This window comes from Mytilus trossulus, chromosome 11 (genome assembly GCF_036588685.1).
Source record: "Mytilus trossulus isolate FHL-02 chromosome 11, PNRI_Mtr1.1.1.hap1, whole genome shotgun sequence".
NCBI lineage: Eukaryota > Metazoa > Mollusca > Bivalvia > Mytilida > Mytilidae > Mytilus > Mytilus trossulus.
In genome coordinates this window covers 46,057,015-46,076,446 of record NC_086383.1, presented here as the reverse complement: position 1 = coordinate 46,076,446, position 19,432 = coordinate 46,057,015, and the positions used below count along the sequence as shown (strand labels likewise).

The following is a 19,432-nucleotide window of genomic DNA, read 5'->3' as shown; positions in this document are numbered from 1 at the left end:
GTCAATGATAAGTCTTTTGTAGACGAAACGCGCGTCTGGCGCAAAAAGCGGCAAACTTTATAACCTGGTATCAATCTATGATGAGTTGTTGTAGATACCTTGTAACAATATCTTGGCTCCAATTTTGTGATATTGGATCTTAGGACACCGTGCATTCAGTATCATGAAGCGCTTTTCTTGACCAACCTTCTTACGGAACGCTTAAAGCTGAATATTTAGGGCAAACAACTTACAAAGAATAGATAAAAACGTTTAAGATGATCGTTCATTCTGTACATGAAATGACATATTCTTTAGCCAACATGATTGCAGAAAGTAAGAAGTCGTAAAGCAAAACAGAAAAAAAAATGAAATCAAAAGAAGTAATACATCGTGTATTGGGCTTTCTTATTGCTTAAGAGTTTAGTAGAAAATGTATATATACATGCTCAACATAACCATACTATATGAACTACTGCGAGTTGTTCAGTTTTTACTGTTACTCCTGTTTCTTCAAAAATATGGGTGCTAGAAAAACCAGCAGGTAAAATGGTCAATATCAGAGCCGTACGTCTGGTATCTTCTTTGAAGAAATATTAATTTTGTCATTATTTTTTCACCGCTTACAACTGTCCGTTTTATTTCATACATAAACTTTTAAGTATCAGTATGTTTTTAATTCATATTGTTTCTTATCGTTCCGCTTTTATTTCCTTTCGCTTTTTACAGGTATCCCTCTTATTGCCCCTTTTCTATTTTGATATTTTAAGCAAACATTTGAAAAATCAAACTTTCAAAAAGTGAAATAATTAAAATTGCGCGTTAGATTTAGTATTTTAGAAGTTTGATCAAATTTCTAAACTATCAAATTTATAAACGATATTAAGAATTTTGATATTTTAATAATTTGGTTAAAATTTCAAAATTTCAAAACTTTAACACAATTTGAAATTTTGATATTTTAAAACTTGGATCATAATTCCAAAAAGTTAAAATTTCAAAACTTTTTAAAACTTTGATTTGATAAGTGTTACACGGACCGTTATACAATTGTCACATGCAAACCAGTTTAAGAACGCAGCTTTCATTGGTTAAAACAATAAGACAAACGAATGTTTATTAACGCGTATATAATGATTTCATACGCGTATATTAACACAAATAACGCGTATATTAACGCGTATATTTATGCAAATAACGCGTATATTAACGCGTATATGATAAATAAATTGGAATAAAGTATAAACGTGTTTATTTTAACAATATACGCGTATAAAACGATAATATACGCGTTGAAAACCACAATATACGCTTTGAAAACCACAATATACGCGTTGAAAACCACAATATACGCGTATATATACGCGTTGAAAATTATATACGCGTATATAATCGCGCAAATGACATGAACGGCCACTCACAAATAGTAAAATACCACCTAACGGGGTAATCGATCAATCCATCATATCCAGTCACGTCTCAGTCCTTACAGCTGAACGGACGTGCTGGGTCAGCTCTCCTTTACCCGCTATCTTCGATGAGGGTTTATTGCTAGATGGTCAACGACATACTACTAAGATGACAGAAACCAATCCATGCCGTACAGAGAGACGTAGTAGTTGGCGTACCCGCGTTAACATGCCTCCAAAACCATTGTCTATTATGGGGAGTGTCATGCCGATTAACGTCCGAGGGCTGTATCCTAGGCTGTTGGGTGATACGACCTTCATTTTCCTGCCTCACGGCTTGGGTCCTGATAACGCTTCCTGTCATCTTTAGAACTACGTCCACGATTCATCTACCAGTACTCCATCATCGAGGCTAGCGGGCTGCCAAGCTGACCAAACTGGCCCTGAAAGCAGCCGTTGTGAAGAAGTAAAATCCAAAATAGTCAACAAACCAAAAACAACTCACCAAAACCAAGATGGCGGCCTCCATTCGGCGTCCTTTGCTACCCGTTCCTGACCCACGGCACAAAATATTTAAATGCTCACCAATCGTCTTCGGGCACCGAGCCGACCGTGCGAGGGCTGAAAAGCCAGTCAAGGTCGTTAAACACTTCCATATATAACGGCCACTCATACATATCCTTCCTTATTACAAAACCTAACCGATTGACATGTGTTATAATCGAGGTTATAATAACAGCGCACTTTTATGCTGTTCTACATCTCAATGTTACAATGAGGTCTTCTACACAGAGAAAAAGCTTAATCTCCGTTTTAATTTCAAGATGGCCCAAATCACCCGTTTTAGCGGAAGTCTTTGTTAGATCGTGATTACGTGACACATGTGGAAGTGCATTGCAGAATTATACAGATGCTAGGTATTTATCATGCAGTAAATAACTGTTACAGACCGTAACAGGCAAAGGAATCTTTTAAAAAAATTGTCATTAATTGTCCCACGTGCATATTCTATATTCCTTGTGAAATACAAAAAAACAATTTGAATATTTAGAAAATTTCATTAATCAAAATTCGGTCTATTACGACACATGACGCCTCTAAATATGAAAAAAAGTCTATTATTTTATTAAATGTATTACTGCATTTTAAAGATAAGAATATCCTCTATTTAATCTAGACATTCGAAAATTCGATAGTTTCTCGATATTTTTTTAAACTCTTATTTTTTAAAATAAAACGTTTTAAAACTTTCATAATAAATTGATTTCTACTGGTTAGACCTCAGCGATACACATTGACTGATAAAATTAAATCTCTTTCAAACCTTTACACACCATACAAGCTGTTGCTACGAAATCTATCACTCAAGTCAATAATATAACAATTTGTCTTTTTATCTCAAATTCAATAATATCAACTGCATATAATAGATCGACGTGGCGAAAATATACAAAAATATCAACGTAAGACCGGAACTGATGATTCAGTAGACATTTTTACAGACAACTAGTAGTAATAATGAATTCGTTTGCGGCCTTTTGTACTTACTTGTTTATACTTAGTGATATTTGGAATATATTTGAATGCAAAGTAGGATTTCATAAAGACATGTCTATGGATATTGCATTCCCACCGGTCATCAAGCATACATCATCATCTGCCATCCCACTTGGACATCTGAGACCTTTAGGTAAGTTCTGTATAGTCAATGGGTTAGTAATAGTCAATGTTTTGCTTTGGTTTTCTATGGTAATATCAGTTAAATTCTAATTAATGTTAAGCTATGATAACATTTGCTAAGTTCTAGAGTCAATTTTCCTCAGTTAGGCCATTTGGTAAGTTCTAGTCATGGTTTTCTATGACACCATGCAATAGGTAATTTTTAGTTGATGTTTTTCAATTGCACTACTAGGTAATTTCCAACCATTATTTTATTGGACCACTAAGTAAATTCTTGTTAATGCTACTCGATGGCACCGCAAACACCAATTGCTTTGCACGAACCGCCACAATGTTCTTGTGGTAGCTTGTTCGTCTTCAGTGCGAGAAGTCATGGTTTTTTCGATCTAGTAAACAGGAGATGTCGTATGAATGCCATCGAAACCACTATACCAAACAGAGTCCAGATGATAAATGGTGACGGCAATAGGTTACCGTACGACCTTTTACCATTAGTGAAACACATGCATACCGTATTGTCACAAAACAATGAAATCAAAAACATATATAACTTCACCAAAAACCATTGAATTACAGCAAAGTTGAACGTTTTAGTCCCTTACTTTGGATAATTGGGACATGAATATTTGTGTTAGTGCAGCTTTTTTATAACACATCTGCCGAAATGAATACTTCATTTTGTTGCATATTCAATTGATTCCAAGCGTTCTCGACAAATATGTACAAGTTAAACGCATTCTATAGTTTCAATTTTATTTTGTTTTTTATTGTAGGATATCAACGGAAACCAGCTGGTAAAGTGAAAGAAATCTTAGACATGCCCGATGCCCATTCATTTGAGATGAAATATGTCAAACAAAGTCGACCTGTTGTAATACGGGAAGCACTAAAAGACTTACCGGTATTTAATACTTGGAAAGAAGATAAATATTTAAAGGACAAGTAAGTCAAGTTAGAATACGATGTATGTTGACAATAGTAAATTAAAATATGATATTCTACTAGGAATATATGTTATAGATATTTAGTAACAAAAAGATGATTCTTTATAGTACCACCACCAACCACCCACCACCACCCCACCCACCCACCACCATCACCACCACCACTACCACCCCACCCACCCACCCACCCACCCACAAATTATTGTTTTACATAGCACCCCTTTTAACCAGTAATGAATTATTGTGTAACAACAGCACCCCTTTTAACCAGTAATGAATTATTGTTTTACAACAGCACCCCTTTTAACCAGTAATGAATTATTGTTTTACAACAGCACCCCTTTTAACCACACCACGTTGGGATATGACCCGTTTTTCTGTGTTACAGATATTTTTTTTAATACTTTCTATTGTATGCAGATTATTTGTACCGCCCTAACCCTCTACTCTTAGAAGGTAGACCGAGTAGAGTTTTACCTAATATGCTATATCTTATTAATATCTATCAAATTGTCTTCAATGACTAATTACACTTTAAGAATAGAGAATTACAAATGACAAAGATTTAAAAGGAATATATAAAAAAAATCAATATCCTTATACTTGCAAATTCAACGGAAATTGTTCTTATGATATAGGGAATACATATTAAGTAAACTGATAGAAATCTACTGGATTTAAATTTCTATAATAATCAGATAGAATAAAAATCGCATAAAAATATGATAAATTCAAATTTTCCCAAATGTTTATTTCTCATATCTGCATGATCCTTCATTTTTACAACGATTGCAAAAAGTCCGAGTAGAACAATATAACATAATAATATTTTCCTTTTTACCAAATATCAAATATTAGGACTATCTCTGTTTTCGATAATAGATTAGGCAATAATTGGACATATTTGATACAGATAAACATATATGAATATTACACCGAGGCGATAGCGAGGGGTGTTAATGTTTATATCATTAAAATTAACATTGTCTTACCAATTTATAAAATATTCACATCTTTGAATGACAATAACTATTAATCCTTTCATATTCTAAAGAATCTAACCCTAATATGGTTTCTCTATAAGCATTTTTACAAAATCAAATTAATCACATATAAAATGACTATTGACATCATTTTTTTTTAGCTTAACATAAGTATAAATGTTATTAAAAGATTTGACACGTATAAATTTGTCATCAACACTAGCTACCTAATTGTTATGTTATTTGTAGGCCTGAAATATTTGCCACTGGACCAAATAACAATTAAATTGGAATTTGTCATTCATTCGTCAGCCATCAGCTATTCTGGTCAGCTGAGTAAAAAAAATCCAGTTAAACAGTACTCCAGTCCTTTTATTGTTAGCAAATTTTTATGGTTGTAGATTTGGTAATCTGAGTATAACAACAACAATAAAGAAACAGTTACAAAGACGAGTTCAGAGCCTTATGCAGTTCAAAAAATTTCTTCTAGATTATATGTACGATGACTGGTGGCTTGCGACCACGATGCCAAAAGAAATGGCAGATGAACTTCCTGTAGGTAGCCTTGCTTGTTTTTAATTATCAATAGTTTCATGTACTCGAGTCTTGGAATTATAGTCTTTACTATTTAAAGTAAATGCCATTGTACAAATGGAAATTTTCAAATATAACTATATTACGTCAAATTATTTTAAAACCTGTATATCAATTCAATCTTGAGAATTTTTAAAAGTTGTTAACAAATGAATTATTCCAAAAAAAAAATTGTTATATTCGATGAGAAAAACATTTTTGCTTAACCTTAATGTATTTTGAATGATTTTCCTTTATGTAGTTAATATTCATGTAAATATTTTTTTGTGTTTTTTTATTAGTTAAGTTCTTTCCTTTGTTTTTGTAGTAACTTTTGATGTGAATGTTTCTGTTTAGTGTTTCTCACTTTTTCCCCTTAGCTTCCCGACTGTTTACGGTGTGGCTCCTACAGACAAAGATTACAGGAAGCAGAACTGTGGATGAGCAGTGGCGGGACAGCTTCATTACTCCATAGTCATGACGACCATAACATACATTGTGTTCTGTTTGGAAGGAAAGATTTTATTGTGATAGATGAACAATACAAATCGTCTTTTGATTATACAGAGAAGGTAGTTTAAACATATTCTATTTTCTAAATCAAAGCAAAATGGATGAGACACAAGTCCTTTATACGTATGAAGTCTTCTCCATAATACCATGTAAAACTATACAAAAAAGAGCAGGTAATATGACACATGCGGTCTTTTATTTTGTTGTTTGTTCGCCTTATATCTTTGTGTTCCGTTAATTTTGCATTGTTGTTTCACAATAGTATTGCTTTTTTAAAGTCTGTAAGTATTAGGAGTACCATGATGAATTTTTCATTAGGTCATTAATTTATTTGTTCGCCATTAGACGAACTATATATCATGAGGGGGGAGATACCAACTGAGGGGGAAGATAACAATGGACTATAAAATCGTATAATAGGTCGAGAGAAACAGATAACGTCATAGCAAAATCAACAACCAAACGAAAGACGACGAGAGATTCAACACGTTTACAAAATACAACACTGACAATTAAAGACTAAGCAACACGAACCCTACCAAGAAGTGGGGGTGATCGTTGATGCTTCTGAAGGGTAAGCAGATATTTGTTCATTAGTATCACCTTACGTGTTTTATTTTTATCATTTAGACGAATTCACGAAACTATTTAATTTCATTAACATATTTCTTTTTATCATTATCAGTACCACAATGCCGGCTCTGGATTCTCCAAGTTAGACATGGATATGATAAACATGTTCAAAAATAAAGACATCGCTAATATACCATGGTCGTATGCCACAATAAATCAGGGAGACTGTATACTCATCCCAGCTGGTAGGTTATAATCTAGTATTTATTGTCGTTAATAAACATCTTAACTAAAGGACGGTAGCATCAGATCAATAAAACTTATTGATCATTGAGACAAAGTAAGAAATGTAAAAAAATAAGCGCAGATATATGCATGCAATGAATGCTTAGAATAAAGACAATTTATTGAGTTAAAGTTGTTTCCCCGGCCCACCATATGCATATTGGTTGATTCACCAATTTGAGTCGCCGAATTAAAAGATGTGGTACAAGCATATCTGATAAAAAGATCTTTGGTATCCAATTTGTTGAATAAAACAAGCCTCACATATACAAAGGCGGATGTAGGGGGGGGGGGGGCTTTTGTGGGGAAAATATGGTTCCCTTTAGGAAAAGTTCTGGATCCGCCACTGATATAATTTTCTTTGTTCTAGCTATTCATTTTCAATTTGTTTGATTTGTGAAGGAATTTGTGAACGTTGACATAAAAACTGGCGGCACAGGGAAATAACTCTTTCTGGAATTATTTGGTTAAAAAAGAAATTAACATTTTACATTTTTCATTTGGTAAATATAGTCAAGGATATTTTTATGCCCCTAAGAGGACCATTATGTTATTGGGTCTGTGTGTCCGTTAACTAGTTCCTTCCTCCGTCTGTCCGTTCGTTCATCTGCCTCGCTCAAGTTAAACGTTGTGTTGAAGTTGAAGTCCAATCAATTTGAAATTAGTACACATGTTCCCAATGAATGATATTCTAATGTTAATGCCAATTTTATCCCATTTTCACGGTCCACTGAACATAAAAGTTTATACTGCGTGTGAGAAATCCGTGCACATGACTGACTACTCATTATTGCAAAAGTCTACTCAAATATAGTAAAAACATAAATATTTTGTAGGTTATTTACATCAGGTCAGGTCATATGGTCGTGGTATTTCCTTCAGCATATTATTTGCTCCATCGAAGGTGTTTGATTCATCAGATTGTAAGCTTACCACTGATGAAAATGGACAGAAGAAAGAAGAAAAATTGTCTGATGCAGCATATGTTTGGGTTGTTAGAGATTCTAAAAGGGTGAGTTAATTGATAATATAATTCATGTAAAATGTTTTTCCGATATTTCTTTGAAAAATTTATAATACCATATTTTTTTTCATATTTGCCATTAAGGTACACTGGGTTTGGGAATAGAAATGGTAATTTAATCATCAGTCTACTTTAAAAATCAATAAGACGTTTTACAAAAAAAATGCACAGCCCTTTAGATTTTTCTCATTGTACTAAAATAAGAAATCTCTAAGAAAAGGTTAATGAACAACCATTAATAAGGCTTCGTCTTTGATGTCTATGTGTAGGATTATAAGTCTAACTTTGTACCGATCTCTATACTTCATCAAATAATTTGTTTATTTCAGCAAATATCTGCAAAGAACATGGAACCATCTATTTTGAAGAAATACCTTGATATATTATTGAGGGCTGATGATGAAATTCACTATGAAAAATTTGAACATTTCTTTGAAGATGCTTTGGAACAGGTAAATGTAAACATCAGGCTTTAACACCATGCTTACGTCGACTTTCAGATAAAAATTGTATAAACTACTATTAGTCTAGGCATAATGTAACGATTGGTGGAGGACCACATGCTGATACTGAGATGTATATTTTGTAGAAGCATCTGTCGTTGAACTGCTATCTCATTGAATTTTATACACTACTCATTTTATTTCATGTAAATATTTCGTCTGCAACATACCAAATGTTGCTATTCATAAAATTTTAGCCGACTGTGTACAAAGTTTGATCATACAAATAAAAATGAAAAGAACTAGATATGTATTTAATAGAAATGCCAGATTCAAAGTGACTTTAAAATATGAACAGGTATATTGAAGCATTTAAAGCATCACTTACACGGTTGTTGTATTTGTATGAGTGATTTGAGATTTCTTTATCAATATCTATATAAATTTGTTTAAACCAATACTTTTTTCTATTTTTATTTATAGTATCCTGACCATACCTCAGCCAGAGAGGCATTCGATGTTCTAACAGATAAACCTGGACAGACAGAGCTGACCAGAGACCAATTGGAAAATATAAAACCCAACAAACTCGTACACCTTTCTAGAATATTTAATGATGCACGTACCAAACAAGGCAACTTTGTACGTGACGAACTTTAAACAATAATATTAAAACACATATATTTTCATTTTTTATATAAATAAAAGATTCATGTAATACTGTAATGTTCATAACAAAATAGATTTACATGACACTGAATCAAACCAAAATAACTCTTCCACTTCAATTCATATATATTTAGATTTCATATGAAAATTATGTATTGCTGTGTCCGATCCACATTTGATTTTCTAATATCAGAACTGTAAATCTAATAAGATTAGAACCAATTATTTAGTTTGAAATTTTATTTTGAGAGAAACAAGATTCATTAAGTGCTCATATTCACTTTTCTTTATTAACTTCCAAACACTTTATGTTAACAAAGACATAAATAAATGTAACTCTTATGAGAACGAAAGAGTGGCCAAGTCCCCATGAATTTATTTCATAAAAGGGTAATTTTCTAAATGTCCTTCAATCTTTTGCTATCAGATTTGTAATTTTGTTCATAGATTTTACAACATTTTGGCGTATATTCGTAATGATATAAACACAAAAATAAATGGACATTGCTTATCAAAACTTAATTTTAGTAAGAAATAATTCTATGCATTATATCTCAGATTCAAGTAAACGATGTCATTCAATGCGATATATTTTACAAAAACATGAAAAAAAACATGAATGAATTATCTTCAGGATGAATGAGTAGCTCGGAAATCATTTTGATGGATTTTTTTTATACAAATATTTAGTCTTTTTAAATTCCAATTGGTATTCTTTTTAATTTCGCATGTTCACTACTGGGTTGATGCCACTGCTTGTGGATTGAATCCAATGACTTCAATGAATACGTATTCAACAAGTTATTTTACACAAATGCACTCTTGTCTCTGTGTATGAAAAATAATGTAGATCGTAAATGAAACAGCTCAATGGTACAGAAGAACTGCTGCCTCACAAGTTCGATAATGGCGACTAAAGAATTAAATAATTCAGAAATGAAGAACCCCACTCCCTCCCAAATCTAGACCGTCTTGTATAACAACCCCACATTTGTTAGCATCCCAGGTTATTCTCCTCATTTATAGTTATTCCCTATCTTGTATTTTATGTTTTTCCATTTCATTTAGGTCTTATTTTGGGGTTACTGTTTATCAACATTTTATATAATGATAAACAGCTAGTTCTTAACATTTTTATTGAATGAATTTTATTCTTCTATTACACTTGAAACAATTACAGGAAATCATATTTTGAAAGATTATTTCCTAGTCACGATGTATATGTGTCAGTATTGACGAGATATCTGATACCCCGTCAAAGAATCTTTGTAGAAAAGAGGTTGTAGCGTGATTGTCAATGAGACAACTCTTCACAAGAGAACAAAATGACACTGTTTTGTTAGCAAATTATAACCGTAACTGCCTCAAAAAGAACTATATATATTATGCATATCAAAATTATGCCAATTAAAGTATCTAAAAAAAATACAAGTAGAGCAAATGACTCACCCTCAAATACAACAGTTACAATAAAAAAAATGCAAAATGAGGTATATATAAATAAATAAAGATGATTCATAACATGAACATTATATTTAAACGTAACATAAGATAAATAACAAAATTACAATCTATCACAAAATTGTATAACTGGCACCATATAGTAACATCCAAACTCTTTAAAATATATAAGAGTTTGACCAAGGGTGGATTGATTGTAACTGTTACTCTATCCATAAAAATAAAATATTTCACAGAGATGGCAAAACCGGCATATTCGTATTTAGCGTACGGTAAAACTCTGAGTCATAAATACCAGCTCGCTAAGCCAGTTCGTCATTCTAATTATAAAAATTTCAGGAGCAACGCCAACTGTCCACCTCAACCATAAATACATGCATTACTTTGGTTCCGACAAATCCACGTTTACAATATCAAAACGACAGTATCGAGGTAAGCTTCGACAAAAATTAAACTGTGGTAGACGTTGGTAAAAAGTAATCATTTGTCAGTTTAAAAGATGTTCTGAGAGTGTAGCTGCACAATCACGAATCTTTGTTGGAAGGTAGGTGTAGATCTTCGATGTCGGATGTGGTCAAAATTATGGCTTTCCTTACCTTAAAAAGAATTTTAAAAAAATCTGTAAAAGAACGAAAATACATGTGCAAATGTGAAAAAGGGGTAGCAAAATAGAATTGTTATGCTACAGACGTGTTCACCTTAATCTATCTGCATTTTCTATTTTGAATTCAGATTGGAACTTAATTTTATTGATCATGTATAACTGATATGTTTTCATGACTCTTTTCATTATTTCTCAAATTGTTTGACAAACACTCCTATAAGTATTTAAGAAATGTTTATATATTTGCAGATCTTTTATTGCTTATCATTTTTGGTATAAATAGGGTTTCTTTGTCTTTTATGGTAATATTTTAGAAAAATAGTGCAAACATATTTTGTAAGGCGCTTTTAGAATTTTCGACCTGCCAGATTCTTTGTTTTTTCCCAAATTATGATCGATAACCATAACTCCTAAACGGTAAAAGTGAAAATCATCAATATTAGAATGTTTCCATCATTCATAACATAATAATAAAGTTTATATTATTATTTGAAAACCATATCCAACCCAACGAAGGACCATAACTCATCAATATCGAACTTGATCTTCAATATATTTGTATCAATATATCAAACCTTCTAAATCATTGGTTGTATGATTTCAGCCGCCAGCTAGCTCACTGTCCGTCGACCACCCGCCATACTAACCTATTGATAACATGTTTTTTCCTAACGAAAACCTAACAAATAATCGTAATTTTAGACAATGACCCCTTTAAAGAATCGACATTTCGTCAAATTTTATGGGTTAACTTGTCCTGTAGAATATTTTCTTTTTAATTTCTCTTTATCTTAAGTTAACGTATGGTTTCTAAATGATTAAAAAAGATCGCAAAAATTATTAACAATTGCCATTTAGAGGCAAGTACTCATATAAGAAGTCGACAAACGATTTCAGCTATGTTTAACTTATTTGAATATATTTTCTATCAACGAGACATTCAAATACCTGTGATGTATCATGCGGTGTTGCGTCCTGTATTCCGCTGTTTGAACTATGTGTGTAACCTGAAAGACAGAACAAGATATGTCATCTAAGATAACGAACTATGTATGTAACCTAAAAGACAGAACAAGATATGTCATCTAAGATAACGAACTATGTATGTAACATAAAAGACAGAACAAGATATGTCATCTAAGATAACAAACTTTGTATGTAACCTAAAAGACAGAACAAGATATGTCATCTAAGAAAAAGAACTAGGTATGTAACCTAAAAGACAGAACAAGATATGTCATCTAAGATAAAGAACTTTGTATGTAACCTAAAAGACAGAACAAGATATGTCATCTAAGATAACGAACTATGTATGTAACATAAAAGACAGAACAAGATATGTCATCTAAGATAACGAACTTTGTATGTAACCTAAAAGACAGAACAAGATATGTCATCTAAGATAACGAACTATGTATGTAACATAAAAGACAGAACAAGATATGTCATCTAAGATAACAAACTTTGTATGTAACCTAAAAGACAGAACAAGATATGTCATCTAAGATAAAGAACTTTGTATGTAACCTAAAAGACAGAACAAGATATGTCATCTAAGATAACGAACTATGTATGTAACATAAAAGACAGAACAAGATATGTCATCTAAGATAACGAACTTTGTATGTAACCTAAAAGACAGAACAAGATATGTCATCTAAGAAAAAGAACTAGGTATGTAACCTAAAAGACAGAACAAGATATGTCATCTAAGATAAAGAACTAGGTATGTAACCTAAAAGACAGAACAATATATGTCATCTAAGATAAAGAACTATGTATGTAACCTAAAAGACAGAACAAGATCTGTCATCTAAGATTAAGAACTATGCATGTAACATAAAAGACAGAACAATATATGTCATCTAGATAAAGAACTATGTATGTTACCTAAAAGACAGAACAAGATATGTCATCTAAGATAAAGAACTTTGTATGTAACCTAAAAGACAGAACACGATATGTCATATGAAATTTAAAAAAAACAAGGTATGTCAGCTAAAAATAATGGCAAGGTAGTTCATCTAAAACAAAGAACAAGGTTTGTCATATATTTTTTTTTAAAAGAATAAAACTTGCAAGATGAGTCTCATCATGAGAACTTACACTTTCTAAATAGACATACTTATTATTAGCAGATCTTGCGGTTAAAATCCTAAATCTGTCTTTTTATGATTATGCTTGTGTATATTGTATCTTCCAGGCCTGTATCGCAGAAATCTGCGACTGAGTTATGAATCACGATCAGTTCCAAGTCAAAAGTTCTGCCTTAGCTATCAATCCAAACTATCTATTATTTTTATTTTTAACAATAAATTTCGAACCATTAAATCAGAAAATAAACCCAATTACATTAAAACGTGTCTATAATGGTTTACTTTTACAAATTGTGACTTGGGTGGAGAGCTAGTTGTCTCATTGGCACTGATACCACATCTTCTTTTATCTATTTATAAGGAATAATAATTGTTAAGTGAATATTTGTGGTTGCTTCGGCCGCGGTGCATGCAAAAAAAGTGACGTTTGTCTTCTTACCGCTTCCAAAAACATGTGAGCCTTGACTACCCATGTATCCACTGTCCTCTTGTTCTTCTCCATTGCCTGAAAAATATCACACTTAACTTAAGATATACTTCATACATATTTAAACGTATTTATTATGCGTTTTTAAAACTAGTAACTGTAAATACTAGAAATTACGGAATATTTCTTTTCATTATGTAGACTGATAAAAATAAATGAAATATACAATTCCGAGTTTGCGTTTTACATAAAAGTCCCAATTCGCTATAAGGAAGGACATGTATATGCCACGGGTAAACACATATTTCTTTAAAACCACCCCACCGATGCCCTTTCTTAAATTTTGATGCATTTTTTAACGTTTGACCTTGACGTGTGCTTGTTCCTGTAACTTAATCAAGGAAGTTGAACAATTTAATGTATATGCTAGTACCATGAGTACTTTATGATACAGTACATGCACACAGAAATAATAGAAAGTTAGTATGCATGTTTATCGCTTGTTGGAGATCATCTTACAAAGTGTAGTAAACAATATGAGTATGACTTTTTAATATTTTACTATTTGAGAACAAAACAACATAAAAGTAAAGAAAGGAATACCTCTGAATATTTACAAAATGTAAGTCGGTCGTTCTGTGAATACAGCTGCATGTTTGATGATAAGTAAGAGATTTATACAGATATTGGCCTTTCATATTACTTATAAAGCAGAATCTATTTTAGCATTTTTTTTATTCGAACGTCACTGATGAGTCTTTTGTAGACGAAACTCGCGTCTGGCGTAAATATAAAATTTCATAATTTAAAATATACAACTACCAAAGTCTCAACAATTGCACCAGTTTTGATTTGACAACTTTGTATAGTTTATATCCAAACGCCCATGTGTGTTTGTTGTTGTTAGTTATCTGTGTTTCCTGGCGATCGTCACTTTTTTTCTCATCATTGTTCTATATCTTCCCAATTATATTTCCTCGTGCTTATTTGTGACAATTTCTTTGAAAATATTCCATATCAAACTTCGCTGAAGAGTGCATGTCCGTTCTTTGTGTATTTAATATGACCATTTTCATTGTTTGAATATCCTGAGTGTTAATGACTAAATTTGTAATTGTCTTTATCTATATTTTCCAAAATTGAAAAGCTGGGTTTTCACTTTAAATTGATAACCATCATTCCGTTCAAAATACATACTTTATAGCTTGCTTTTTCGGTGTGAGCCTAGGCTCCGTGTTGAAGACCGTACCTTGACCTATCATGGTTTTCTTTTATAAATTGTGACTTGGATGGAGAGTTGTCTCATTGACACTAATACCGCATCTTCCTAAATCTATGAACTATTAATAAAATCAAACTGTTCTGGAAAAGTACACATACATGAATAAAATGATTACATAAATAAGGCCGTTAGTTTTCTCGTTTGAATTGTTTTACATTGTCTTATCGGGGCCTTTAATAGCTGATTATGCGGCATGGGCTTTGCTCATTGTTGAAGGCCGTACGGTAACCTATACTTGTTAATGTCTGTGTCATTTTGTCTTTTGTGGATAGTTTTCTCATTGGCAATCATACCACATCTCCTTTTTTTTTTTATATATGCAGTGAAACAAACTTTGGGGAAACAAAACACTAAAAAGACAGAAGAAACCCTTGCGATTTTTCCAACTGTAAATAATTGAATTGAGGTTAAAAACGAATAGCTAATACCCCAGTCCAACTAGGCCATGATCGATCTGCGAAAAAAATGCAAATTTTGATGATCGTAGTACGATCGTGTAGATCGCAGTAAGGTCGTAGCACGGTCGTGGTGAGGTCTTCAAGATCGTGATGAGCGTGGCCAACTTTGAACATGTTCAAAACAATCGTGGTGCGGTCGTGATGAAAACAGGTCGTAGTAGAAGCGTAGTGATAGCGCACTAAGGTCATGGAAAGATCGCAAAGGTCGCTGTGCCATCGTAGCGAGAGCGTGGCAAAAGCGTGGTTCTATTCGGAGAGACTGCGCTACGATCTCACAGCGACGTTATTACGACCTCACTACGACCATCACGTCCTCAAAGCGACCCAACTACGCTTCCACTACGACCATACCACGTTTACACCACGCTGTTCAAGATCACAGTACGATTCTAGCACGCCCTTGCCGTCCTCATCACGCTCTTCTTACAACCTCACTACGTTCATACTACGACTTTCATTCTTATTGTCATTTTCACATAAAATATATGAAATCTCCATAGGTTTTTGTTTGTCTGTTTGTAATAAGGAATTCTTGTCCATTTTCCAAACCATGCTTCTCGTTTTTATATAGATTAGACCGTTGGGTTTCCAGTTTGCATGGTTTTACACTAGTGATTTTGGGGCCCTTTATAGTTTGCTGTTCGATGTGAGCCAATGTTCCGTGTTGAAGGCCGTACCATGACCTACAATGGTTTACTTTTTTAAATTGCTACTTGGATGGAGAGTTGTCTCATTGACTCATACCACATCTACCTTTATCTACTAATATTGACACATGTGTGTCATCTCTGCTATCGTTCACTAGATGTCGTCGTTTGAGCTTGATGAACCAGCAATAGGTTGTAATTTATGTTACATTGGTCGGTCCGTCATCTCTGCTGGATCAGGATTCGTTACTATCAGAACTCTCTTTGCCTCTACATCAACACATACTACCACGCCCATGTGTTCTAGTAGATTTTGGTGGCATGACTGTATTGTTTCAGAGAAATCTACGTATTAATCAGAAATAGAAAGAATGGAACTGTATTGATATGGAACACGATGTTTACGTTTTTGCTGAGAACGTAGTAAGATCGAAGTATGAACGTAGTATAATCGTGGTAAGAACGTGCTAAAAGCGCAGTAGAAACGTGGTAAGATTGTGTTGCAATCGGATAACGCGTGGTATGATCGTAGTGAGAACGTGATGAGCGTAGAAAGATCTTGATAAGCGTAGCGAGGTCGCAGAATAAGCGCGGTGAGAACGTCTTATAATCGTAGCGCGTTCGTTGTAGAAGCGTAATGGGGACGTAGAAGCATCTTGCAAGCAATGGAAATTTACATTTTTATGCCGCTCATACTGCGACCTCACCACGTTCTGAATTTATTTTAGATCGCGGTGAGCGTGGTGCGATCGTGGTCTAGTGGGACTGGGGCTTAATAAAACAACAACAGACAAAACTTTTACAGAAAGTGAGTCTATGAAGCTAAAAAAGAAAGATTTACAGAAAACAACCTCATAATTTGTAACTTTGATAAACTACATGTATAACCCGTAGAAATATTGATGCAAAATGCCTCATTATATCAAATTATTGCAGTAAACCCGAATCGTATTTCTATATTTATGTCAAAATTAAAAAAATGCTGACCAAATTTATTATATCTATATGATAACCCTGTTTTAAACGCTTTCAGTAATATCAATTTTACGTTTAATGAAATCCGAGACTTCACTGCAACACATGCGCATATAAAAAACTGAAATATGAGAAAAAGTTGTCACTAGATAGATACATAAGAAGATCTAGTATGATTGCCAATGAGACAACAAAATCCACGTATATATTTAATGAGACAACAAAATCCACGTATATATTTAATGAGACAACAAAATCCACGTATATATTTAATGAGACAACAAAATCCACGTATATATTTAATGAGACAACAAAATCCACGTATATATTTAATGAGACAACAAAATCCACGTATATATTTAATATGAGCATGAAAAATTGAAACATCAACGATCAACTTGTGTATCAGGTTATGGGTTATGATAAACTATTGTTGAAAGTAGCACATCACAGTCTTATTCGCCCCTTTCATTTGACCGTTAACGGTAGGAGTCTTATTGGAAATCATACTGAATCTCCTTATTTTTTTTTATATCAAAAGAAACGAATTTCCAATTTTCTGCTGTAAAATTTATTAGTACAGGTTGTTGGTGGATATGATCGAATGATTTCCTCTATATCAACATAACTTTCTTTTATGATAAATTATTCATTTAGAAATCATTTTGATCTCTTTATCTGTTAACAGACTTCCCTGTTTTCTTCCTGTTAGGAACATAATATAATATCAAAAAACTGTTTTTTGGTGATATTTTTTAGGAGTCTTTATAACTGATATGACATTGTGAGTATACAGCAACATTGACACATCGGTAGAAAGAATCTCTGAAGTGTAAGTGTACAATTCTAACTTTCTCTAAATGTAATGGCCGATATGATTAAAGTGAATATTATTGTATATTGAAAGATAACTTCCTGATTGATTTAATTTAAAGTTTGAATTACTGATGAAAGTTTTAAACACTTACGCCCTTTCGTTTTCCTCATTACAGTGGGAATGGTGGGTGATCTTAATTGTTCACATAGATTAGTGAATTCGTCCAATTGATTTTTTAGATGGTCTTTTTCAACACAGAATTTTTCGTCTAGTTGTAAAACTGCCTGGGTTTCTTCTGTAGAATTTTTCTTCTTTAGATGGTCACGAAGATCGACTATACCATGTCCAAGAAGACTGTTCATATTGTGTACCATCTTGTTAATCTCATAAATGTAATCCGTCGTAGAAGTAGGCTTCGATGTTGCCATCTCGAATTCCTATCTTTTATTGAACATATAATTTCAAAACAGGAAGAAAAAGTAAATGAAAGGAGGAAGTATTTGTAGGTAAAATTGTTACCTTTAAATAGATGTATGATAAATGAATTTAAATAGATGTTTTACTATATATGGTCACGTGATAGATCGTCTCTTCAAGTGTTGCGCTGCATTGTTTTTGTTGTAATCTTGGTAAGGTCAAGACATGGTTGCTGTAAGCCAGAATATTCATTCAGTACAGAAAACCTCTAAGAAAAAGATTTTGTTTAACGATTTAACAGGAAAAAGAGTATATACCTGTTTATTGCCACTTTAAATAAAATGTTTGTTAGAATAACAAAACAACTATAAGATCATATAACTGAAAATCCACATATACAAGTTAAATTTATATTGTATTTCAGAAATTAGATATTTCCTTGGAATTATAGTTTCAATTTGATCATAAAAAAAATAAACAAACACCTGCAATGCAATACAATATAATACAATGCAATGCAATGCACGTATGGTGTCATATAGCGGGTTATTTTCGCGGGTTGTAAATTTTGCTTATTTTCGTGGATAGAACAAAATCGCCAAAATTAATTCCGCCAATCTAAAAGTTTGCATGCAAAGGTATTGATAAAATGTGAGTTCAAAAGGTCATTCTTTAATAAATGATATATTTTTGTTTAGTAAATTTCAGATGGCAAATATTACATAAATATACATATAATACCTGTATAGCAGGTTATTTTCGGGGGTGCAAAATTTCGCGATTTTCAATAAATAAGGTATTCGGAATATTTTGGCGGTTATTATTTTGGCGGATTAGAAACTTTTATCAATACCTTTGCTTGCATGCACACTTTTAAATTGGTGGAATTTATTTTGGCGATTTTTTTCTATACAAACGTTTTTTCTTCTTCATAAACATGATAATAATTTAGTATAATATATGTGTATTCCCCGAAGCAACCCTGCGTCCAACTTTACATTTCATCTAGTGTCAATGTAAGAGAAGTGGTGAGAATTTCTAGAGTTATTTATCTCAAATGTTGTGTGAGTGTGTCTGCTATTAAATCGAACAGGAATGACATACACAATGTACAGAAAAAAAAGACCTATAAACTGTTTTATGAATCTGAAAAAAACGAAACATATCGCTTAT

The 19,432-nt window shown here is 32.7% G+C and overlaps 3 protein-coding genes across 3 annotated transcripts in view; 2 read left to right on the top strand and 1 right to left on the bottom strand.

Moving 5' to 3' along the window:
* Positions 1–2,765: 2,765 nt before the first annotated feature.
* LOC134691194 (uncharacterized) lies at positions 2,766–9,081 on the top strand. The gene is made up of 8 exons (XM_063551520.1): positions 2,766–3,078; positions 3,842–4,010; positions 5,397–5,550; positions 5,949–6,140; positions 6,767–6,899; positions 7,776–7,951; positions 8,293–8,415; positions 8,890–9,081. The coding sequence occupies exons 1-8, from the start codon at positions 2,907–2,909 to the stop codon at positions 9,064–9,066; spliced, it is 1,296 nt and encodes a 431-aa protein (XP_063407590.1). The 5' UTR covers positions 2,766–2,906; the 3' UTR covers positions 9,067–9,081.
* On the bottom strand, positions 8,999–18,353 carry LOC134691196 (uncharacterized). Its single transcript, XM_063551521.1, has 4 exons — positions 17,994–18,353; positions 13,676–13,741; positions 12,089–12,147; positions 8,999–11,132 (listed from the first exon to the last, which is right to left on the bottom strand). Exons 1-4 carry the CDS (start codon positions 18,268–18,270, stop codon positions 11,061–11,063), a joined length of 474 nt encoding a protein of 157 aa, XP_063407591.1. The 5' UTR covers positions 18,271–18,353; the 3' UTR covers positions 8,999–11,060.
* Positions 17,690–19,432, top strand: part of LOC134691193 (uncharacterized) — a 32,127-nt gene continuing 30,384 nt past the window's right edge. Inside the window, exon 1 of the mRNA XM_063551519.1 lies at positions 17,690–17,857. The gene's annotated coding sequence lies outside the window, so the exon portion shown is untranslated. The remainder of the gene's footprint in view (positions 17,858–19,432) is intronic.

Excerpts from the sequence above, each read along its gene's own strand:
- LOC134691194 (XM_063551520.1), top strand. The coding sequence starts at position 2,907 with ATGAATTCGTTTGCGGCCTTTTGTACTTACTTGTTTATACTTAGTGAT. Across the intron at positions 3,079-3,841 it reads TGGACATCTGAGACCTTTAG|GATATCAACGGAAACCAGCT; the intron begins GTAAGTTCTGTA and ends TTTTTATTGTAG. Across the intron at positions 4,011-5,396 it reads GATAAATATTTAAAGGACAA|ATTTGGTAATCTGAGTATAA; the intron begins GTAAGTCAAGTT and ends TTATGGTTGTAG.
- LOC134691196 (XM_063551521.1), bottom strand. The coding sequence starts at position 18,270 with ATGGCAACATCGAAGCCTACTTCTACGACGGATTACATTTATGAGATT. Across the intron at positions 12,148-13,675 it reads CTCACATGTTTTTGGAAGCG|GTTACACACATAGTTCAAAC; the intron begins GTAAGAAGACAA and ends TCTGTCTTTCAG. Across the intron at positions 11,133-12,088 it reads CACCGCATGATACATCACAG|GTAAGGAAAGCCATAATTTT; the intron begins GTATTTGAATGT and ends ATTCTTTTTAAG.